This window comes from Seriola dumerili, unplaced genomic scaffold (assembly GCF_002260705.1).
Source record: "Seriola dumerili isolate Sdu_G_001 unplaced genomic scaffold, Sdu_1.0 BDQW01000478.1, whole genome shotgun sequence".
Taxonomy (NCBI): Eukaryota; Metazoa; Chordata; class Actinopteri; order Carangiformes; family Carangidae; genus Seriola; species Seriola dumerili.
This window is the reverse complement of record NW_019174733.1, coordinates 6,110,369-6,136,559: the sequence shown is the minus strand read 5'-3', so window position 1 is coordinate 6,136,559 and position 26,191 is coordinate 6,110,369. Positions and strand designations below refer to the sequence as shown.

Genomic DNA, 26,191 nt, shown 5'->3' with positions numbered 1-26,191 from the left:
TTAAATAACATATTTTCAATTTTCCATTACAGGAAAGTGACTTCTTTGATCTTTTAATGCATTTGTAGCGAGTTGAAGGAAGAGCATGAAAACGGCACCTGATTACATCTGAGGGGTTTGTTGTATTAATTATAATGTGTTTCCCTTTTTTTTTCTCCCTCCTCTTTACATGTGCTGATGTGTGCTCGCTGCCAAGGACGAAGTTTAAACAGCATGATTTCACCATTTAATGAGGGCCTTGCTTATGATGTATCTGCTTTTGAGATTCAAAGCATGTACTGTATGTAAAACAGTTGGCGCGAGGACCTCGACTTTATTCTCAGCTCAAACTGAGAAATGCCAACCAAAAGTAAAACATGTTGGGTATGTAATTCTCCCAACATCTCTCTCCACCCCCCCCCCATCGCTCCCTCCCTCTATCTCCCTCAACCACAATGACCCATTTAAGCTACAACGTGTCGGCAGTCTAGATGACAGGATTGTCAAAATACCACGGTGAGGTTAGCAGAGTCGAGGCGACCACAGCTTACCTTCATGTAACAGTTTAGTGTAATGAGTTTTACTGAGCTATAAACTGTCACTGTTAAATTCAATAGACATCTCTCTCCCTCTCCTGCCTCTCGTTAATTTGCTGATGTTGTGGTGCTGTGATCTGACGTGAACGGCTAAATCTTTCTTGGCTCCTTTTGACATTAATGCAAATGTGATTTTTCTTCCTTGAATAAAGACTGAGAAAAGAAGTAAATTTGAAAACCACAGTTTGAGAAGAGAGCTCACGTTCTCATGTGTCTCGCCTCCAGATCAAACACGTAAAAAAAAAAAAAAAAAAAAAAAAAAAAAAAAAAAAGAAGAAGCAGTTTTTCAGTTTCAAGAGACCAAAGTGTGCCCTTTATGATGTTTACGAGCATGTTTCTCCTCTCTGTCCCGTGTACACCGAGTGCAAGCTAAGCATACGACCTATATTAGAAATCTTTCATCTCGGGCAGACGTGTTTCCCATACATGTGATGTTCTTTTAACACAGTTAGAGGACGTTCTTGGCCTTCACAGGAAACCCCTTTGACAAGTGTGAGAAGATACTCTCTCCTTATATAAAAGCCGAGCAAAACGTGCTCTGACAGGGAGCCTCCGGAGTCTTTTACAAACTGCAAGACGTGATTTCTCTCTACATATTCAACAATTATTCCTTTAGTTTATTACTACTGCAGATTTAAAGGTAAACAGCATTTGACTTGTGGTATAAGGCCTGTAGTAGGTGGCAGCCACTCCCACTTATTCCTCTCAAACTCTCATATTCTGTATAGTCAGGACCAAATCTTCCCCCTGACTTGACTCAAAAGCATCTACTGCTTTCTCAACTGATCACGACGGGGGGGGGGGCACTACAGGTGAGGTGTGGTTAGAGATGCTGATTAAAATCCACACAGTGGTTTTCCCCTGCATATTTCACTCTTGTATGACTTACAGAGTGCAGTTTCACTCTGATATCTAAACTCTAATTTGAAACATATACTTCTGTTTCTTATCTCTTTGCACAAACTGCTTCGAGATTCAAGTATGTGTGTGTGTTTTTTTTCTCTCTTTGCATGGAAATTCTGAATAGCTGTTTGTAGGCCTGCTTTTATGCCTGTTCCCACACTGATAGTTTTTAATCCCTTTTCAGACTTCAGTGGTGTTATTACCTAAATCTCGTAAATAAACCAGGTAAAATATATCCACACAAGCTTTACTATTAGACTACTGAGTTTAAACTAGAGTACACTGTTGTTTAAACATTGCCAGTTAGGGAATAAGAGAATAAGTCGTCCTACTCACTCTGTTTGAAGCCGAGGAAGGGAATCCTCTCTATGGGCGTGTCTCTGTCTTTCATGTACTTGTAGAGTGCTACTAAGAAAGCCTGCTCCTCTGCTCGACTCTCCTCTGATGTTTCCTCCTCTTTCTTCTCCTCCTTCTCGTTCCTCTCCTCCTTTTCCTTTTCTTTATCCTTCCCTCTCTCCTTGTCTTCAGCCGAGGATTTCTTGCCGAGGCCGTTGGCCTTGTGTTTGGCTGCTGGGGTTATTTTTCCGTTGGGTACCGTTTTACAGTTGGGTTTGACCTGCAGAGAGAGATCGTAAAGAGTCAGTGGATGTAATTTTAGATGAAAATTGAACCCTTAACAGAGTGTTATTCAAATGATGTCAGACGGTTTGGATGAAAAGTGTTTGGGCTTGAGCACAAACAAATATTCTTACAGGCCACAGAGGCAGCCTCTCATTGATTATCAATAAAGCAGCTCTTCTTGTCATCAAAGATTAGGAACAGATTAGTTTGACTGCAGCTTCGAGAGAGAATTGCTAATATTGATTTGACTGCTCCAAGGTCATAGGAATAACAGCTGTGGAAGTAGCTTTCAGGGTAGATATTTCCTTCACTTTGAATATTACAACCACTGTCGCAGAGGGGCTCGATAAAAAGAAGCACTGAAAAATACACAATCAATGATACAAGTCTTTCAAAATCTCACTGATTTCTTTGAGATACTGCCAAAGCAATACAAATTAGCCCTCCATTTTCTTCATCAAGGAACATGATTTCATTAGTAGTTGAGTGATTCTTCCCTGCCTCTTGTTTTGAGAAAACGCAGTGGGGGAAAAAAAAAGAAGTGAAAACATCTTGTTCCACTGAGGGACCATGTTGAATGTGTTTAAATGTCTATTGTTGTGGTTGGAGGAAGAGAAAAGACACACAGACAAAGAGAGTGCTGCTGAAAAGCTGAAAAGCTATCATGAGCTGATCTATCAATGAGCAAATTAGTCAGATGAAAACAAATTACGTTGGTTTGGAGCTGCGACGATTGGTTGATTAATCGATCGACAGAAAAATAGTCAGCAAATAGATGATTAATTCGATGATTAATCACTTAAATCATTATCTAAGTTAAAGAAAATACCAGTCCCAGTTTGTCTTTTGTGATGGTTTGCTGCTTTTCTTAATCTTAATCTTAATTTTATGTGACAGTAAATTCAATATCTTTCATATTTTCATATTGTTCATATTCTCTTAGGGAACTGTAATCTTTCATTGTAATTTATTAGAAAAAAACTGCTTCCATCAGCATCTAAAAAAACCTTGAAGTGGTTTGATAAAACAACATGAGTAATAAACATTTTCTATAGTTGCCCTGAACAAAAGCTTCTCCCATAGAAAAAGCCCTCCACCTGCTAAATATGTCCACTATGTCAACCTGTAATGTAACATGTGGCCTTCACAGTCACGTGCGCTGCGGGCACTGTGCAGCATGTAACGCTGTACTGCTGCACCGCACTGTTGCTGTGTCTCTCACAGTGAATCAGAAATTAAAATGCTGCCACCTTGTTTCTGTAACTGGTGACCTAGAAAGCAGCTGGTTGACACAAGTCACAAATCAAGGTGTCACTACCGCACCACAGCAGCATGAGAGGAGACTTTAAGTTACTGTTTCCTGTGTAACATACTTTATTTATCTGAGAAAGATTTACACGAGTGCTGCCTTTTGTGCTGTCCAAGCTATTGTGATGTGTATATTACATGAAGCCTTTTCAGCCTCATCTTTCTAATTTCTTTAATCTCTTATTTAATTGTTTTTTATTACCTCTCAGTCTGTCTCCGTGTGTGAATTTCTCACGTTATTTGATCTAATTTTATCTGGCCTTATCTTACCTTAGTAGTAGTTTTGCTCTCTGGGCTGCAGGGGTCCTGTGCTGCCACTGCTGTTGACCCCTGGGTTGACCCTGATGACCCTTGACCCTGAGCCTGACCCTGGGAGTCCCTCCTCTGAGAAATGGACAGTTTCTTCTTCCGAGGTCGCCCCTTCAGGTTTGGAGCTGAGGGAAAGGAAAACAGTGATAATGAGAACATCCATTTAGGTGGAAAAGCGTGTGCTATTGCAGCACTGTGTGATAAAAATCACTATGTCTTTTCACCTCTTTGCTGCCAACATTTGGTTAAGTCTAATATTTTTATCTTCACATATTTCATTTGAAAAGGAAGAATAAAAGAGATGTGAAAACTTTTATAGCCAGAAATCCATTTCCTCTCCGGGAACATCGACTTTTTGCTGAAAAAGGATGGAGGCTATGACAGGAACATTAACAATCAGGGAAAGGAATTTCACAGGCCTGCTAGCCTGTAGCTAATTATTTTTAAACTGGATTAGTGCAACATTGTGCTGAATGGGGTAGCAGGCTGCCAAATTGCTCCAATGTGCTAGTAAACACGATCCTCAAGTTCCCTCTCAGCCTAAAAGAGAAACTACATTTAAATTCAGACAGATGTATTTTGAATATTTCACATGAGGGCGTCGTAACAGTCAAGCAGTTAGTATAATGCTGTAAATGACAGACGCTGGTTAACCCACAAACCCACAAAAGGGAAGAAATTTTAAACAAACAGTCCCTACTAAGAGAAATATTTGATACAGATGCTACAAAAACTCAGAGCTTGAATGTTTTTCTCACCACAACAGCATATAAAATACAATATAATAATGTTTTGTCTTGTTTTTCACAGCAGGACTGCACAGACAGTTGTTTCTGCATCATAAAGAATTACATTATACACCTCATATACACCTCAGATGCACTGATCATCATGGATCTATTTTTGGTTTCTCTCTGGTTAGCCTGCTCATGACTTAAAGCTGAACGCTGTTAATTAAAAACACATGAACCTGCCTGATAGGAGCTCTTTGTTTGAAAGGCTGGCAGATATAATTGCTCAGTTCACATTACACACACAATAAAGTATTTAAGCCCTCCAAGTCCTTTGTACACCCACGTTTATGTCAACCCGCGACAGTAATGTAACTTCTTGGAAGAGTGCCTTGCCTCCACGCAGCAACACAAACAGAGATAAGCTCAAAGGAGAGAGAGAGAGAGAGAGAGAGGGAGAGAGGGAGAGAGGGAGAGACAGAGAAAGGGAGAAAGAAAGAAAGAGAGAGAAACTTCAAATAGTCCAAGTTCAGTCACGTATTTCACAGCGTCAACGTTCTTTCCTTCCATCTGCAATGACAATTAAATCACATCCAAGGTTGTTCTCTGCCAAAAGGACCCTGTGATTATTTTTTGTCGGATCAAATTCCCATCAACAGAATGTTACAATAAGACCGGAGCTGAATAAAACTAAGAGGCAGTCATTAAAAAAAGGGGTAAAATGATCACGACTCAGCAACCTATCACTTCATGTTGTTATTTTCACAACTGCTCCGCTGTGGAGAAACAACACGGGGGGAAAATTCCAAGGGCATTTGTTGTGCATTTGTCATCCCTTTGGCACAAAAAAAACCAAACAAGTTTTCAGCAGTGTAATCTTTACTTAGAAAGCACTGGGTGTGTTTCTTCCTTCAGTGTTTTTCTCACTCTGCCGCTCACGCTGCCTCTTTTATTCTGCCAATTACTCATTAATGCTGAGAAATTACATAAACCCTATTATTTATTTATTTACTCATGGTTAATTTTGAAGGGACAGATACACAAGCACTAAATATTCATTGAATAGATAATGTCTCATATCATTACATTTATAGCCTCAGCTCATCTGTGATGCTTGAGCCTCCGAAAAAAAAATACATATGTAATTAATCAAGACACAAACTATAAATATACTTTTACTCTAGATAAAATCTTGAGAACACTAACTGCTGGCTACATGCCAGACATACAGTATACAGAACATTAAAAAAACACAAACATGACAGATAACTAATGCTTACAGCTTTGACTTGTAGGACATTTATTTTTTAACGTGACATCGGTTTAAACAAACGTCGCATAGGTCTGAGTGAGGTCACACTCTCAGCGCGGTTCTGTTTTTAGTCCAATCACTAACCCCCTGACACCCTATACTGAGTTACATAACCTGGCTGTCTGTTTACATTTTTCATCGGGTCAAATACTGCTGCGTAAGAAAATGCTGCAATTACAGCAAAGCGCTGCTGCATAACACGTGGTGACACGACAGTGAGCGGGTTTGAATTCATTGACTTAGTGATGAAGGACGACCTGGACGCAGTCAAACAAAAACCCAGGTAGATATCACTGTAAACTGGGGGCCATATGCTGCATCGGTGTATTTTTGTAAACATGCACGAACAGGCACACAAGGTCAAGCGAAGACAATATTTCCTGTGCTGCAGACGTTGTGCAGACCTTCTGATCTGCTCTCCTCGTGGCACTGTTGCATAAGGGAGGAGTGCTCGGCTTTAGAATAACACAAAGAAAATCAAATGCAGACCGACTCTGCGCAGATTGATTTTCTAGAATGGAAACATAGACATTTATAGTCTGTGAAAAACAAAGCTAACATCACAAGATAGTGATTTTATAGCAGCCTGGGAGATGTGATATTTTTACCCCTCTGTGGGCATTAAGTGTTTTTGTCAGTGTACTAGAAAAGAAAGAGATCATTTAAGTATACACGATACTTCCCTCAACAAGCCAAAAATGGGCACAACAGTCATACAACAAAAAAAAAAAAATGGCTGCTGACCAAGTTACTAAGTTCCCATTGAGTTACTTATTTCTCACTCTGTGGTTCCTGCTTATCTAGTTCACTGACATGACTTGGAGACGTGCCTTGATGTGACCTGAGGACTCTTGCCTGGCCCCAGAAGGCGCATGCACACACGCACACGCACATACATACACACACACACACACACACACACACACACACACACACACAGTTACAAACACTCACACAGCTGCTATAATGCTGAATAGTAGTGAACAGCATTCAGCTGGTTGAAAGGAGGTGAGGCTCTGCACACACATACACACACACACACACACACACACACACACACACACACACACACACACACACACACACACACACACACACACACACACACACACACACATACAGGTGAGGGGTATTCCCTGGGGTGTGAATCCATCATGTCTTGTCACAGAGCACAACCCCTGAGCCATGGAAGTCACAATGACTTTAGCGGCGAGATGCACAACCTGACAACTTGATCTCCGGATGCAGCCGAACGCCCTCAGCTCTTAACAGCTTTACAACACGGCCATGTCTAATAATTTCTACTACCACCCCCACTACACACACACACACACACACACACACACACACACACACACACACACACACACACACACACACACATTCATTTAGTACAGCCCTAATACCTCTGTTTCATTGCCATTCAGTTGATGTCAATGATAATGAAAAACTCATTAGAGACAGCTCAGGAAGGGTTCTGACAGTTCTATGCATCAACAGAGTCGAGCCACAGGGAACCACAACAAAATGGACTGATTGATTGAGAGGCTGCTGGGAATGGAGAGACATATCAAGCCGACTGGAGAATTCAGCTGATGGATGCCTCAGTTGATAACGCTCACAAAATTGACTGGCTCAGTGTCTACATGTGTTCACTTAATGATTGTCTCTTTAAAGGAGGGCGGTTTCAAAAATCCTCTTTGAAGCAGATGGACAAATGATCGCTCTGATTATGCACGTTTTTTTTTTTTTTTGGTATTTGATTGGCAAATTGAAATGAAAAGCTGAGGGATCCAAAAAAAAATACTTTGGTGTGCTTTAGTAGATTAGCAGCCAACTCATCTGTTCATTCTGCAGTTTGGAATTACACTAATGACTGAAATAATTTGTCACAACTACAGATGTGTGCAGCTATTACCCATTTTTTCAGCCGCAGTAGTGGATATGGGTGAAGGGATGGAAATTTTGGTTGGTCAGTCAACTACTGAAATGTCTCGACAACTATTGACTAGATAACCATGAAGTTTGGTACACACATTTATGTTTCTCTCAGGATGAATAGTAATTTGATGATTATTCATCTAGCAGGTCAAAATTTTAATTTGTCTAATATTTTAGTTTATGACCAAATACCTTCAAAAATAGTCGTGCCTACTAACTCCTATCAGTCTCAGCCGTAAATTGTGCTAATTAGCAAATGTTAACATGCTAAACTAAAAACAATAGTGAAAATCATTCCTGCTTAACTTCACCATGTTAGCATTGTAACTGTGAGCTTGTTAGCCTGTGGGCGTTTAGCTCAAAGGACTGATATGAATAAGTTAGTTAGCATGGCAGTAGACTCAGAAACCACAGTGATGGGACACTCTTGTTATTTCGCAATCATCTCAGTAATCATATTACAGAAATGTGCAGTGAGGCTGTTATGAATGCTGATCATTCATTTTATGAACATTTATAAAGGTCAAGCCGGAATAAATCACTTATAAAGTTGTTGAGAAACACTAAAACATAAAAGTCACTAATGATCATCAACACAACTCCGGTTCAAACATCCGGCTATAAAATCTGCTGAGCTCAATAAACAACATTTTGTCAGTTACATACAAATGAAACGTAAATCTCTTTACAGATGCAACAACTGTTCTGACTCATCAGATGTGAAATAGTTACATCTCAAGAGTTTTCATCCCCCGGACAAATTGTGACTGACTGAAGAAGAATCTATTAGCTGCACTTTCCTGAAACAAAACTCCCACTCACATCTTTACTCAAACTCTTAATTCTACAGTTTATTTTCAACTTCCCCTCACCATAATGAGGTCCAAGTTCAGACAGGGAGGTGAAGGAGGAGGAGGATGAGTAAGGCATGACTAGAACAAGCAGCGGTAGGTGAAAAACATGTTTTGACATATTTTGTTGTCTCACTTGGTTGCAAATTCACTAAAGGACTGACACCCACTCAGCAATTATCAGCATAGCTCACAGCCAAAGGTAACATTCATGTTGCAATACATGGCATTGTCAGTACAGTACAGTATGTCCCCCAGGACAGAACAGAATACAGTACAGCTCTGTAATAATAATAATTCACCTTTTGTGTAATCAAATTTCTCAATTAGATGAAAGAAATTTTAAGTAAGAGTGACATGCTCAAAAAGACAACATACTAAGATGTGAAATGCAAATACAAATACAATAAAAAGACAAAACATCCTGTTTACAAACCAGATCTTTAGAGCAAATATGCAGTGACCGTTCAGTGCAGTTAATAGAACAGAGGCATTGACAAGCAGAGTTACATTCCAGCTCTGTTATAATCAATATGAATTCTCCGAGAGAGATCCACTCAGTCAATTTAAAGTCACTCTTTAGTGAGTTACACAGTGAGAGGGCAGAGGATATAAAGGATGTTTAGCCAAACACAGTGTAAAGTCATCTGTAAAACATCCTGCGAGTGCAGACCACAATAACCGCAGCTTTGGGACAAGTGTGTATCTGCACAGGTGAGAGGGAGAAATCCGCCCCTGGGTTAAATCAGTAAACGAAACACTAGCTGTGAACACGCCCACACACGGACAAAAGAAGGTCAGTCAGGTCTAACATACAGGGTTACAGTGGTGCGTTGGAAATTTACAGCCAGTCATAAAACATAAAGCAGCATGACAGACAGTATTTAAACTCACACACTGAGCAGATGCATTTTTATGTATGTAAAAAAAAAAAAAAAAAAAGTCCCCATAATGAAGCAATAGATCTGGCGGAAAGGGGAACTTTGTCGATGGAAAACAGAAGCTGAGTGCTGTACCCCAAATTAGAATAAAACAGAATACAATAGAACTGAATAGAATGTGATTCATGAGATTCGAAATATGACTCATACGCAACGATAATAGTGCCTGTCAGAAAGCAAAAAAAGAAGAGCCAAAGTAAATACAACCTAACAAAATAATGAATAAAACATAACAAATCATGATACAAAACACCCTCTGATACAACTCTTGAGACACAGACTTTAATCTGTAGAGCAGCGGAGCATTAAATGTGTGATCAGTGAAGTGATATTACACTTTGGTGGAACATTTTAACTCCACTGGAGGCACAGGGATGTGACAAGGGAGGCTCCAAAGCAGCAAGGCAACAGTACCAGAGAGAATATAAAACAGGCAGCGATGACTGATTCCTCTGCCAGCAGTGACAGGCGACACTGCGTCTTCACTATACATCAAAGATCTCAGAGGTTGGGAGAGATTTCAAGCATTCCTGCTCAAGGACTGCATGTTTCTGACCACAGCTTCAGGAGGTGACTGGAAATCCAGTTGCTGACTTTCTATTCTATTGAAAAGCACGTCTGAGCTAATGTCTCTTTTCTCCGGCTCATTTCTGAGTAAATACCTGATGTTTTCCTGGAAGGCGAGGTTTGTGAAACACATGTTACAAGTTACTGACACAAACTATCAGACCAACCTCAAGAAAACAAGATGTTAAATGGAAATATTCAATGCCTGAGCACATACATTCACAGCATACATCCCACTGAATATATATAAGAATTTTAAATGAGGTACATTTGCCTTTCAGACTGAAATGAAGATATACTGTATGCTATTTTGCACAAGGGGTGGGGGTGGGGGTGGGGGGCATGTCCCCGTCTCTTTTACAGTTTCAGTTAGATTTAAAATCATTATTTTGAAAATCTCTCCTCCCATTGTCCTCTGACTGCCCAGCTGTTGTAATCCAGGAGCAGAACGGACCTCATGAAAATCTCTTTCACAGCAATGTTAAAGACAAATTCTGGTATTTTTCCAACATACTATGAGACCTGCAAACTTTGCACCACAAAAACGCAACTCAACAACATTGATCTGCCTCCAAAGCCTTTTCAAATAACTTTCAATTTTAAATAAAAGCAGCAAAGCAGATCCTTATGCAGCTAGCAAAAAGGAGCTAATTCTGGGAGCTAATTTCTGTTTACTTTTGTGACTCAGACACAAGCCTGTCCTGATCCTCTTTGTATTGCAAGGCACATTTCTAATTCTTTTGTTGGGTGTACGGAAGGCAGACAGACCAGTGTCATTATTGTTATTTGCTAGGTTAATATAAATGTAAATGAATAGCTGAACAACCACAGACTTCACTGTGTCGCCCCCGCGTCTGAAACCAAAACTACACTCTTGATTTTCCATATGTAAAGCAGTGAGTATTAAACGCTCCCTCCTCTCCATCATTTTGTTGCTGACTGTAGCCACCGTTGCATTTCACGTACTGATATCAGGCATTTTTGATGTGCTCATAATTCTCACTTTGTTACATCTGACAGCAGAGTTATTCCTCTGTTCCTGCGCTCGAGGCATGTTTCTGCGCAGAGTCATTTGAGACACACTGACAGCACAAAAAAAAAAAAAAAAATTTAATGAACAGTAATACTTCAAGCATCTCTATCACTGCAATCATCAAAAAATTACACAATGTGCCCACAGAGTGAGGCAGAGTGTGTGGGTGGACAGAGTACATTGTTTTTATTAATCATCAAAACCTCCGTAGGTTGATAGATGATACAAGTGTTAATTAATTTCTCATAATTATACAGAGAGAGATCATTGTCGATAAACTGCAAAACATTTTGCAGCAGAAAGTAACAGTACAGTGATTCATATTAGGTCAACCTCAGGGGGATTTAACATCAATAATACAGAAGTATTTTCATCACTGGTGTTATTTTCTTGCCTGTTTTTGCCGGCGAATGCAACTGCAGCATAAGAAGAGATATTTTTATGGCACTGTGGCTGAGAGCTATTCTGAATTTAATGAGGAATGCATTCAGCTCCCAGTCTAAGGCATGACGATGGATACTAGTTACTGTTATTACACAAACACATCCAAGTTTTAGCCAGGCCTTCAACAACAACAACCTCACCTTCCAATATGAAAAGAGGGAGGGAGGGAGGGAGGAGGAGAGAGACAGGCGGGGAGAAAAAGCACTAAACAGAACAACCCCCGAACAGTGAAGGCGACAATTTACATTTTTTTTTCTCACCAGTGTTCAGAGTCAGTGAACAGAGGTGTGTTTGAAGAGAGCACCTGTATCAGGAACTCTTGTCCTGACTACTGACACACAGAAAATTACTGTACTACAAGGCTATTAGAGCATGTGCCTCAGAAGAAGGCAGGGATTAGTCCGGCTTGTTACTAAAAGAGCTCTAACAACAGTCCCCTGAGGTGCAGCAGCTGACTCATCCACAGGTCCTCAACAGCTTCTTGTAAACAGGTCTTTCTTTCTGACCACACAACACCTTAATTTACTCTGCTTCTACCTCTCTTTCAAGGAGGTCAAGTCAACCCAGATTACCTGCCCAAAAAAAACAAACAAAAAAAATCCCATATTGGTATTTTTTTTCAGATCTCAAAACCTAATTTGTTCAAGATTTCAGATATTTGTATCTGAGATTTCTCCACCCCAACACAATGGAGGTGAACTTAATTTTGCTTGTGTCGTTCACATTTATTTATTCATTTATTCTGTTTATAGTTTCTTTTGAGAGGCATCAGAACAAATTTAAAACGTACATATTATCACCTAATAAAATTGTTATGGGTAAACTGTTAGCAAACAACAGTTTCCCGTTTACACATCCGAGCAACAACAGCACTCACTTGGAGTCCTATTTGTTGTGGTGTAAGCCAAATAATCAACTTTCCTTCTTGCTCCAGCTGCTGACATTGTCTGTCTGTTGTCTGGTGCTGGATGGTGGGTTCATCAGACCTTTGTTTTAGCTGAAAACAGCTGCATCTGGAAATGAGTCTCATGAGAGCAGTGAGACTGCGGGTCGAATAAATCAAAATGATGAACTGAAAGATGCTAAAACGTGAAGGGGTACCTGTAGAGTCAGGTGATAATCATTTGTCATTTGAATATAAAAAAAAAAAAAAATCATTGGACCCACTTTCTAACTAAAGAAATGATCCCCTTGTTGTCTGTAGATTATCCAGAGAAACTGTTTCTGGGAAGACATATCGCTGATTGATTTTCCAATACTATGAGCACCACAAACTAAATTCCATTGACCTCCATTATTATGGGGTGCAGACAGAACCCCCCGCGCTAATTAAACCAAGGCTGTCTGCATGGTTAGATACCATTATGGTAAATGAAAAAAAAAATTAATAATTTTGTGATTTGGTCGGACCTATCTTTTAAACAGACACCCATGCGTGTGTTCAGAATGAATGTATAATATACAGTACTAACGCTGCAAAGAGAGGAATCTGTGTGAGACTCTCTGGGCTGGGGAGATTCTCAGCAGATCTCCTCTCCTTGTAGCAACAGCTCTAACACCCCGTTCCACTCTATTTCCCAAACCCATCATTTCCTATACAAATACTGCATTATATCGGCTACAGTCTGTTTTTATTTTCCTCAAAGACGATTCCCCTTAGCTGGCAGACTGACAGCTGTGTGTGCATGCATCATTATCTCCTTCACAGAGCTTGTCTGTTGCCGTAGCCTGTGGCAGACCTCAATCACACAGTATTAGAAATGACTTCAGTTTCCATGGAGTGCTGCGCTTTTGCCTGCTGCAGGTGCGCCGCACATTATATGAACCAACGGGGATAAAGGTGAACTAGTTGTCCTGCCCATCTGGAACTACAGACGTGTAAGATCAGGGACCCGGGGCTAATAAGCTCATTTGATTTAGTTCACAAAAAGCTAAGACGTAATGAGAGACAGAGTTGCTGATAATGTTCCAGTTCCTGGAAGTGGAGGTCATTGAGAGCAGTAAACTGTAAAAAAAAAAACAAAAAATATAACGAAACTTAATGAAGGTAAATGTAACTCGAAAGCATCCTGCACGTTCTGAACAGCAGCTCAAACTTGCATGTTTTTATAATCAAGAAAAACAAGAGTGGTTTTCCAATTATGTTGCATTTGCAGATGCCATTCAGCAAAACCTTAAGAGAAACACTACTTCACATCAAGCCTTAATTTGAGACTTGTTGAGGTTTGAAATGCTGCTCAGGTCTGAGGTTTGAGCATACAGTCAGGTAATAAGATCCAGAATAGAGGGTCTGTGCTAATGCCTTGGTAGATAGTGCGCAGTAGATAAATCATGTTTATAGATTGATGTCTTCCTCTATGGCCTCTGTGAATATAACAAGATTGCTTCCAATTGCATCTAAATATGAGCTTTATGCATGCAAACACACTGCATAATAAAATACCGCGCGCATGGATATGGAATAAAGAGCCTCGCTTGCCATTTCAGGCTACAGCCCACCACACCGGCTATTATCTGCTGTTTATATTCTAATATGTGACTATCCTGTAAAAATGCTGCTTCTTTGTGTTAATCCTGACAATTTGTAGAAAATTTAAATCCAGCAGCACTGGGAGGAATACATCAATTCAAAGTGAAATCAATTCTTACCCCCCCCCCCGACCTCCTTCTGCCTCTTTTTGACTTTCTCCCACTCTTCTGCTTTTCCTATCTATTTCTCTTTCCTTCTTGTAAATAACTATGTGAGCAGCAGTAAATGTAATTACAAAGGGGTGGGGTTGGGAGGGGGGGTGTATGTGTGTATGGTGGTGGTGGTGGTGGTGTGGTTGGGGGGGGGGGGGGGGCATTGCTGTGCATGCACAACAAAAACGCAACATTAAAAAGCTATTATCAGAAAAGGGAACATTTTGGCAGATATACGGCGGAGGGCAGCTCCCGCCATATGTTTGTGGAGACGGGCACAACAAGTCAGGTAGTAATTATCAATCATCATCAGGAGAACCTGTCAAAACGCTAGGACGGGCACACTCTGACTAGCGTTGCCATGGAGACAAGCCCACATCCCAGCAAGTGTGTGTTTACCAGGACATTAAAAATACTCTCCCATATTTTTATCTCACACTTATAAACTGTTCTTGTAGCTTCTTCAAGCCATGAGCGCTGTTGAAATGTGTAGGCCTATATGTGTGTGTCTCTGAGTGTGTGTGTGTGTGTGTGTGTGTGTGTGTGTTAAGGATTTCCTGCCAAGCCCTACTAAGGAAAAAGATTTTTCAGGGATAGAGCTGAGGATAATTTTGGTTGAGGTTATGGTTTTTGGTTTTTGGTTTTACACCGATCCCCTTGCCATCAGGATCAGGCACGTTAAGGGTTACAATTAGCAGATGGATATGTAAATGGAATATTCTCACCATAGTAATATTAAGATAAATGTCTGTCTGTGTGTGTATGTCCACATACATAATGCATTTGCCAGTAATGAGCTCATTTCTGTGACCATACTGTTGCTGTACACAGACTCTCCATTCAGACTGTCACTGTTAATATTCCTCAGCCGAGGAAAGAGGACATTCTCCCAAACCATCATGACTTTGTCAGTTTCAATTTTACACATACGTTTTCCCCTTTTTTGCATAGCCTACTACAATTTCCCTTTTAGATACACCAGATGCCTTCAAATCTAATTTCACTCCTCACCATACAGCCTTTTTTTTCTTTTTTCTTTTTTTTTTTAAAGTGCTAGCATTTCCAGAACAGTGTACAGTTAATTGTGACTTTTCACAGAATCACACATGAGGAATGTTTCTGGAACATTTCCAAATGTTTGTCCAAGCGACCGCCGTGCTTTCAGATGACAATCAATTTCCATGTGACCTCAATCCATTACCCTTCCAGGAATCAGGATTATTTTCACTTAAAACAACCTCTGAAAATTAAATACATAAGCAAGTAAACATGAAAGCAATTTAGGGAGAAATGGGTGTAAGTGCAGTATGAATTTTCCTGCTTTATTATGGCAGTCATTTGGAAAAAAAAAAAAGGGTAGTGTTCTTAATTCATTATTTGTGCGCCGTTGTGCATGCTCCCCCTGGGGAGAAGCAACATTACTCTTTCATCAGATCAAATGAAGCGAAGCCGTGCCGTTCCAGGAAGAGCCAATTAAACTGTTCAAAGAAGTTTATTATTGCGACGGATTATGAAATCATTCTCATCGGATTCATTGGGGTGTGTGTTTCGACAGGGGTGTGAATGTGTGTACTTTACCACTGCGCAAACTCATAAAGGGCTGTCGACTCAAGCTTTCCATTTGCAAAGTAAATAGGAAATTATGGTACGCAGTCACAGTGTTACATGTTTTACAAGAGAAATTTCACAAACTCAATTTATAGTCAAAATAAGCCGTAATTACAGGGAGCAAATCGTTCCCCCAAATCTCTTGTTTTCTTCTTTCGTTCCCTCTCTCTCTTTCTTTGTTCTGTCCACCTCATGTGATCGCCTCATGATGGTAGCATCGCCTGTTAAGTACTTATTAACACACATCACATTCAAGACATGGCTGGGTTTAATCTTAACCCAGATCCTCTGACTGACACACACACTGAGGAATGCAATGACCTCTGACCCCTGGAGAGCTTAATAATTTCACCCCATTTAGCTCAACACACACACACACACACACACACACACACACACACACAGACACACACACACACACACACACACACACACACACACACATCAGTGGTACTTGTACAATGAAAGAAAAAACTGTCCAGTGTTGGCTTAAGTCCAACATGGCACAATATTTTTATTTTTCTGTGTGTAATAACTCACAGCTGTCAAGGCCAAAAATACAACAAATACACTACAACACAATAAAGGCTGTAATATCTGACGAGTGAACATGTCACTTCAGCTTTTCCTTGTGCCCAAGTGTTGGCAAGTGGCTTTTAATGTCTATTGTTCCAGGAGAGGAAATTAAAAAATAAATCCCATTTTCCAAAGAAATGTTAAGAGCATGCGGAGGGACTGTCCCAAATACGTACACACCCTGTTGTTCCAAGAGTGCCAAATGTAAAACAGAGTCAAAGTTATATAATGTGGAGGATTTGCTAAAAACGGGATAACCTTCAAACACTTCCACATCATTGATACTGACAGACTGCAGCAACAACTCAGTAGGACCGGGGCTTTAAAAAATACAGTATTTCAATTTGGCTTTTGAGGGAGAGAGAGAGAGAGAGAGAGAGAGAGAGAGAGAGAGAGAGAGAGAGAAGGACAGATAGAGGGAGGGAATGGGGGGGGGAGATGAAAGGGAGCAGTGGATAAGCTTCAAGGCTTATCCTATTCATTACTGGAGGAGAAAAAAAAAAAATCACAGCATCGTCCTATAAATAAATGAATGCCAGGATAAACACGGAGCCCATACATCAATAAAACATATGTATTCTAATAGATCACGCTCTACTTACACTTGATGGGATTGAGTCGGCCAATGAGCCCAATCATAGGGACTTTATCATTTTGAAAAGCTACACAGCATTAAGCCATGGTGATTATAAATAATCATCATTCCCATAACAAAATAGGCCAATGGGTACTTTTATCTTTCTGTTCTTTTTTTCTTGCTTATATGCTAATTTATTGCATTATAGGGATTTAAGGAGTTCATTCCAAAAATCTACAAATAATTTAAAGAACACAACACAACAAGCTCGCTCCTGTTCTTTCTATTTTATGGGTAAGTAGGTGCATAATTAAAAAAAAAAAAGTTACACTTGTAAACAAATATCTAGAGCAGTTGCCAGCAGTGACACTGTTTAAGCAGACTCTCTCTTTTCCAAGAAATTTCAGCATCATTTTAGGAAAGAAAAAAAAAAAAAAAAATGGAAATATCAATCAAAGTCATCACATACAGTATAATCCTCGCTTTGCCAACGTCATCCATCAGCCGTGTAACAATGATTTTTTGACGTCACTTAAGCTACAAAAGCTCTTTTCAGAAACAACAGCCGACAACAAGCCTCAACCTGCAGACATGAGAACGATGCTTGACATTTAACGCAGCAACCGGGGCTACAAGGCTGCATTCATGAGCTGTTTCTACACCAGCCTCACTGGCAGAGACAGACTTTGTAAACAGGATCTACAGTTACACTGATGAGTCAGACCTGTTCACTCCAGGTTGCAACATGCTGTTCTATCATTTTTTATTAGGACCTGTATCACCAACTCACATCTGGGATTTCTGTGGAAATATGACCCACTTACAGCTACAAACCAACCGAATCTTTTTATCATGTAAATACAATCTTGCTCAAGTTAAACCTTGCTCACCGACAGTGACTCTTCCACATTTGACAAGTGTATTAATGGAATAATCATCTAAGCCATTATGAACGAGGTCAACCCGGCCTGGCCAGCTGAAGTGCAAAGTAATTAATGACATGCTCTGCAGTTTATCAGAGTTTTAAATTACGCAACTGCTTTGGAGAAGAAAAAAAATCTCTTATGCTAGCTTTTTTATCTCCGGTGACCTGTCAAATTATTTGCACTTATTATGCCACATCTGTTAATCACTGACAGCAAGACAAGTTTAGTTCATGCAGAACATATAATTGTTTATTTTCTGTGAGCTATATGTTATTTAACTATACCTTATATACTTCATAGGCTATCTATCATTTACACTAAGCACCTTTATTATGATAGTCACATCCTGTGGCAAGCAGAAGCCAGAAAACTGTCTTCGTTCAAGGACACTCCAACATTCAAATATTTGAAAGTCTGCTGAAAATAAAAAACTGCATTCATGACTTACAGTGTCTTCACAGAAAAACCATATATAACAGGATAATGTGAATTTTAATGTTACTCTCATTTAAAGTAGTTCACGTTTGGCGGATAACTCTGAAAAAGCGGGTGTCGTGGTGTCTGTACATGCAGCAGCAGGGAGAGATTTCAAAACAGTCACTGCTTGCAGCTGCAATAACATGAGATGTGTGACGTAAAGAGGTGACTAACTGTGTTGGATCACCTCAAGTATTTCATACTGTAGTGACATGAAAAAAAAACAAAAAAAAACAATACCTGCCTGAAAAGTAAGAAATCTCTTCATCTACAAACTTAAGTTATCTCTGTAATATTGAATGTAAAATATTCAAGGGCAGACGTTTGGCTTTCAGGAGAAACTAAAAGTATGTGAACGCTACTTCCTGCACCTCACATGATTTTATCAATCTAGAAGATAACATATTTTTATAACATTGGTAATATCCTGCTTCCCATCAAATGAATAATAAAAGAAAACATTGAGAATGCTGCATAAATAACTTTCACACTTTACAGGAATTATATTATAGATTCGTCCTTTACTGTCTTATCTACTGTAGCTCGTATCATATTCAATATTTGATTTATGTGCAATTCTAGTGTTTTAGGGGAATATTGACTATAAAAATATAGAGTTGTTTTTTTTTTTTGTACACAAAAACATGCAGAGGAGATGGAAATATTTTTTGAACCTAGAGGAGTGACTGCTGTCTTTCTCTCAGCGGGTCAGGAGTAGGTTGTATGTGGCCTGAGAGGCGAAACCCAGGGCAAAGAAAGTTAGCAAATTACTCACTAAGTCTATTGTTGTAAACGCACATGTTAATAATTGAAGGCGACTAAGTTGAGTATATCAACATTTTTATGACTCCTCTCTTATCTCATCTGGATTTAGATTTGCTGGACTGTCAGAGGACTCTGTTTAGAGAGATTTTAGTCCTCTAAACTCTGTGATTTGCACTCAACACAACATATAAATCCTTTATATGTCGATACTTTAAATGAAGTAAGAGTATGCCTGGGTGTTCTTTCTTCCTCTACTAGTCAATTATCCCTGATCAGAACTGCTTCTCAGAAACCTCTGCACTGGAAATAACAGGCCCAGACCTCTGAAAAGCGTATTTATCTCCCTGCTCTCTGTTTGTTTATAATTGATAAGCAGCAGTGCAAAGCAATGTGTGAAGAGCTGGGGTGTTGCTAATGACATAACAGGGAATAGCCGAGAAGATCTGCTAATGCTAACGCTAATGCTAATGCTAACGCTGCTGAAGCCAGTGGAAGACAGTGCTTTTAGTCAAAATAGCAGTGTGGCATTAATTCTGTCTGTGTATAGAGCAGTAAATAAGACACCTCCTGATCACAGTGCATTGAGGCTACTCATACAGAACGACATGTTAAGTTATATGGTGTGTGTAGCGTGCAGTGTAAAAATGTCTATCTTTCATTTCTTGTAAAAGCCTCATTTTACAGATATGTAAGGACATGACAGCGTGCAATATAAGTGGATATCACTGGATGTTCAGTGCATTATACTGAATATACAGTCCATGTCCTGATTATGAAATCTGACTATAATGCTACAATATGTGCTCCTTTCTCCTCTAAATTCCCGCTCTATGGCCTCTGTATACCATGACATATGGACGATGAAAAATTCATGGGCTGGTGGTTAACACAAATCTGCAGTGGAGATGGGAAAACATGAGCTTAGCAAGCAATTTGCCTATTACATTAACAGACGGGGCTGTCATGGGATGATACTGGCGTATGCATATTTCATCTAATCTGATTTCATGTTTAAAGAGCGAGCGAGAAAGTGGTTCAAGTTGTGGAAACAATGACATCATACTGTATGGTCGTCTGGTGACCCAACCCAATCAAGCAAGCAGGACTGAATGTTTTTTAAAGATATTATCTCAAAGTTCAGGGCTAAGATTTTAGCATGTTTGCTGCTTTTTACCTTTCACTTTCCCTCATGTCGTCTTCTTTTCTGGTACAGTTTAATTTTCAGTATCAGTTTCAGTGAGAAGACGTTTGACCAAACAGGAAATCACCCTCGTAAATACACATGAAGCACGACCAAATGCAGCCGCAGATGTACAAAACTATCACACACGCACCACATTACAAAAATAGACTGTTAAATTCTGTTTATGATCAGTGCATCTGGACATTGTTAATATATTGAAGCAATAAACTGTTTGTTATACTGATCCCACCCTGGAGGATTACAGAAACTGATTCCTAAGCATTGCACTGGAAATGTTTCTTTTTAATAAAAATCAAACCAGCGCCGAGTGAGAGATATTTCAAACAAAACACACTGAGCTGAGCATGAAATATATAGTTTCTGTGCTAAGGAAAGAGACCTGGGGAATATAGGACAAATGAGAAGGAGCGGGGGAGGGGGTGGGGGGCCTGGGGGGGGAGCAGCTCTTCTTAACTGCTTTGCCTCAAACATGATTGCCTCACTAACTTTCAAAAAATACTGTTGATTTAAGCAATGTGCACACAAGGGGTGTTGGGTTTCTGAAGGGGGGGGGGGGTAGGAAGGTCAGCAGTTTGGGAGCATAAACTTCGGAATCAGAGAAATTGGGAAAAATGTTGGTGATAATATTTTCCCAAGCAGACGGCCAAACGAGCGGCTGTCAAGACGCTCCGCAGCTATGCGTTGCACATCTTGTTTAAATATATCATATGCGGCACCTCTGTGTCGAGCTTACAAATGTTTACGTTATTGCTTCGTAGCACACACGCAGTATCCCTGCCAAATGAATGTGAGTAATACTCAACAGAACTATGCCAGCTAATAACAAAACCTTGAACCTTGTCATCTGTCATTCAGTGCTGCAGAGGCCAGGCCCACTCAAACTATTTCTGGCTTTTTCACACAGCACAGGAGCGTCAGTAATGCCAATATTATTATAGTACAGTTGAGTATGTAACACCTCCTTTATATAAGAGCTTGTTTTTCATTCAGCACATCAGCGAAAGAATATTTGTACCAAGGAGGTCTTCAGCACAAACTTTTATTTCCTTTTCTGCGATTGTGCTGTGGCGATATTACATTCCTCCTGGCAAGAAATTAAATTGGGGACACAAAGTAGCACGGGTATAATCAATCCATGCTGGCAGAGAATGCATGATAATTATAAACAAAAACTGTGTCATTCCCCATGAGGGAAGCAGCTGCAGGGGTGACAGGCAATGCTGAACATGAATATGGATCACAGGACTAAAGATCTGGTAACTGACGCAACTGCAGTTTTGCTCAAGCTGGCTCCCAAGGAAAAGGATGCCAGTGGTGACGCGGGCACAACAACAAAAAACATGAATATAGATGAAGTTAGATAAAGAACAGTCTCTGATGACCGTCACTGTCACACCAGGAAGGACCTTACATCATCCAGTAAGTGTCAGAGCAAATACTGAGGATGTCAATGTCATTATGTAAACAGGAGCACACCGTTTCATTACTCACCTCCAAAAATACAAATAAATCAGAATGAGATTTATTTGTATTTTTGTGCATGCTCAAATAAAAAAAGAACATATGCTGTTGATTATATAACAAATCTGCACAATGATTATGATGTAAATACACCTACTGTAGTGTTGAATCCATAACCAGGCTACCAAGAATAGACTGGATTTCACCACCCAGCTTTCATCTGATGGCTACAGTTCACACCATACTGTACCAACAGGCTGGCTGAAACTTTGCAATAGCACTTTTTTTCCTTTTTCTTTTTTTTTTTTCTTTCTTTTTTTTGCCTGAGCCTTCCTCGCCTTCTCTACCCCCCGAGGTAGCTTGACACACTTTCATGAATTAGCCTAGACAAGACGGACGGCTATTAGAGCTGCCACAGCAGATTTGGCTGAATCCAAAAGGTCAGAATTAGCATTGAGGGAAGCATAGAAGAAAGTCCTAAAATTGTTCCCCAGATCAATTTTTAACTTTTTAATATTTCACAGCTGCCCAGTATTACTTCTTACATGTCCACAGTGCTGGTATTTATCCTAATAAAGGTGGATTTAATGTGGCATTTATAGCTGCTTTTTCATATGGAGCCCATAAATGGCAGAACTTTACTCAGCAGCTGTTTCTTCATACATATGTGCAAACATTCATCTGTGTGTTTGTGCCCAAAAGTAAGACGCCCTTAAGGCCTTAGTTCGCTTGGCAGAATGATGGAAATTACTTAGCTCTGCTGTTTTGAAACAAATCACAAACAAGTCTCCTAGCAGCAATTCAAGCAGAAATAAAAACCTGCTTCAAACCTAGTAAACCTTCATGTGAATAACATCAGAAATCTGGTTGCCTTAGTCAAAAAAAAAAAGGAAAAGTAGAACTCCCTTAGGCTCTGAAAATAAACCTTTAGCTTAAATGTGGCTCACACAGGAATGGTATTATTGAGCCAAGTGAATGAGCAACAGCAGCCACAGGATGTTAGCGTTACTATTCATAACTTATTTTCCTATGCCTAAAACCGTTTTCCCTTCTGCTCTCACCTCTGCTGCTCTCTTAAAATGCAATTACCTACTGGTAAATTTACAGGAAAAGAAAAACAATGACTTTTGACCAGAGGAGCCGTTACTGTGAATGTCAAATTGATGTTGCACAAGAGCCCGCTGAGCTCCACTGTGCTACCGAACACAGGAAATATAAAGAGAGATGAATCACCATTATTCCTTTGTCTTAGCCCGGCTCGAGGTTAATAAAATGTCTGGGTTCATGAGCAGCGGGGAAAGCACAGTGAATGGCAAATAGACATGTTTCAGCACTTCAGACTTCATTCCTCACTGGAATCACAGAATGTTTTCTGTAGATGTAAGGGCGTTTGGATGGTGGTCGCTTCTGTTCGTACACAGACAGACCCCTCTGGGGACAAATGAACTGACTCTAAATGAAAAACTTATTGAAAAGCATATTGAAAAGCAAATGATGGTCAATTGTGCCGTATTGAATTTCACTTCTACTCTTGATTGACTAAACTAAAACAACATTGATCAAAGGCATGTTCGGTTTATATGGCTTCAGTCCATGTGGGGCAATGAAACGCCAAAAAGGATGAACAGAAGAGCTGCAACATTAACAAGTGATGGCAGAAATGAAACCACAGCACACAAACTAATGATCTCTACACAAATCCAAATTACAGCTACAGACTTCCTCTTATTGTTTAAAACTCCTTTGTCTGCCTTTTTTTTTTTTTTTTTTTTTTTTTTTTTACATCAAAGCCAAGTGACAGGTTGTATAAAAGACTGAGTTTGGGGATTGTTTAGAAGCTGTCCAGTAAATTTTGTGATTTTTATTTATTTTATTTCTTTTAGAAAAACTGAAGGGTTATTTGACTTTGGAATGAAAAAATCTTTGTACTTCTTTAGCTAAATATAGCATTAAAAAAAAAAACTATTACATTTGGTGCAGCAGATTATGGCCAGTCTTTTTTCCATGCATTCTTCTTCCTTGTCAAAACCTTGTGCCTACATTACCCAAAATGCAATTTGACCATCGACAGTTCAGTGGAAGATTCAGGTGTGTTATGCCAGTAGCTGCTAACGTCATGTAGCCTCAGGCTGCTAGCCTCAAGCAGAGGTGAGGAGCAGGTTACAGAGGTCTGGTAAAGTCACGTCTTTCTAACCCCACAATCCGCAGTTTTCATTTTCAAACTTGTAGTTTTTAAACCCAACAGGCTCTGACTCAGGTGACATATCGTGCGGCTCCCTCTGGAGATTTGTAGGACTTTTTTCACACACTGTATGTATTAGTATTCCCCATTGCCTGTAAACTGGCTTTGATGTGTAAAATCAGTGCACTTGCCCTTTGAAAAACCCACTGGATTATGTGAGGAATGCATCATCACAAACCCTTAAAGCAGCACTGCTGTTCCCAGCTCATGACATACTGTTGTGTTGGAGATACATGTTTTCAGACACAGCAGCTGTATTTGGCTTTGGAACCCAAATGATACACTTTTCTTTTCTGTTCTTTGCTCATTGATGGTCTTCATTTTGATAGGCAGCCCTTACACAAATTAACATTTTAAATGGACTCAGGTATTTTTTTCTGAAATGGAATGAAATCACTTGGCCCAAAAAGTGCAAACACTGTCCATTTTCCACTAAAAGCAGACTTGAACAAATGGTCAGGGTAACCAAAATGACATAATTGAAAGTTTGAGCTGAACCGTACTGTGAGAATGAGTTTTAAGTGCATGCCTACATCCAGAGCTCAGGACATGAGGAGTTTGATTCATGGGGCCATGTGCAACACTCCAAATGCCATAAACCACTGCCGCTGTAATGGCTGTTAGTATTTCAGATGAGCTAATATGATAACTTATCTAAAAGGCTACAATCAAATCCACACTCACCAAACTCGTCACAGATGCTCTCGTTCTGCAGCAGGGCGGGGTGTTCGAAGGTGTCCCGGCAGTACAGGATCCTCGTGTTCCCGCCCAACGCAGCGATGCCGCCCAGCGCCAGCACCGTGTGGTCTATGAGCAGAGAGGACGGCTGCTCTCTGAGCCGCGCCAGAACTGAGCGGTAGCGGCAATACTGGGGGTAACTGAGGACCAAAACCTTCCGCCCATCCTCCTCCTGGCCTGAAAAACACACACAGAATACAGACAGAGGTTTAGAGGGTCCACAGAGATGAGTTTCATTCATCATTCAGCAGGGAATTCTTTAAAGGGAAACAGAGAGCGTTTTGTTTCTCAAGTGCTCCTGTAAGATTTGAGAATGGCACCACTTAATTTTACAGGACACACTCATTCTTCCATTTCTGTTCACATTTTATTACTTTACTCTCTCTCATACATCATTCTTTAGCTTCTATTATATTCTGACTCATCTGCTGCCAGTGTAAGGTGAATACGGTCCTTTTACTCCTTACCACTGGCCTTAAACTGTAAGGTTTCCTGTAACCTGTGAGATGAGATCTTAGACTTTACATAAATTCCTTTTGTAATTTTTGTAAAGTATGAGATTAAAGGTAAATGTAAGATTGAAAAAAAAATATAACTTTTTTATGTACATTTTACTAAAAAGTTTATTTATTTTCAATAATCCCTAGACAGTAATACATCTCTGCTATATGTTAATTCCTCCAGTATCAACCTTGATTTTGGAACCGTTGAACTCTCATGCTTCTCGATATATCCTGTCACAATGACGTGTGTTTCAGGAAATGCATGACATTAAGGAAGCAACATGTTGTGACACCGCTTTCACTCCTACTTTTAATAGTTTCTTAATGTAAAGTCTCACACCCTGTCCTGTAATAATAATGTATACATGTCTGCTCTGCAAATGACATATGTGGTTGGGCTGCATGTCTGAGATTCATGACATGCACTGCTGTTAGGCTGACAAGAGGAATGTCAAGAACTACATGCCAGCTATTTTGTTTGACAAGGTTTTTTTTTTCTTAAACAAGCAAGTTCCTAGTGGGAAATCCTCAGCAATTTAGACAAAAAGTGTGTATATGTGTGTGCAATGTGCTCCTGACTGCTGACCTTGTCACCCACCAATCATCTAAATGTATAAAGCTATTGATACCTGCTGGGAAATTATGAGAAAAACAAGCAATAACAACTAAAGTAAAGTAGTAATCTGGCAAAGCTGCTTGATGACACAGCTCGCTGTTTCTCTCAGGCAGTAGTGAAACCTCCCATCAGCGCACTGGCTTTACCGCCACCTTGGCGGTGTTGCTTCTGATGTGGGTGTGTGTGATTAGTATTCCACTGACAGGGTGTAAGTTTGATTAATGCATTATCACCTGCGACAGCGAACTGGCAAAGAAACATTTTCCATTATTTGGAGAAC

The 26,191-nt window shown here is 39.9% G+C and overlaps 1 protein-coding gene across 1 annotated transcript in view; it reads right to left on the bottom strand.

Moving 5' to 3' along the window:
- The window catches only part of arid5b (AT-rich interaction domain 5B), an 85,424-nt gene that overhangs the window by 25,892 nt on the left and 33,341 nt on the right, over positions 1 to 26,191 (bottom strand). Inside the window, exons 4-6 of the mRNA XM_022763545.1 lie at positions 24,739 to 24,969; positions 3,678 to 3,841; positions 1,815 to 2,094 (exon numbers count right to left, since the gene is read on the bottom strand). Coding sequence (XP_022619266.1) covers positions 1,815 to 2,094; positions 3,678 to 3,841; positions 24,739 to 24,969 — 675 coding nt within the window. The remainder of the gene's footprint in view (positions 1 to 1,814; positions 2,095 to 3,677; positions 3,842 to 24,738; positions 24,970 to 26,191) is intronic.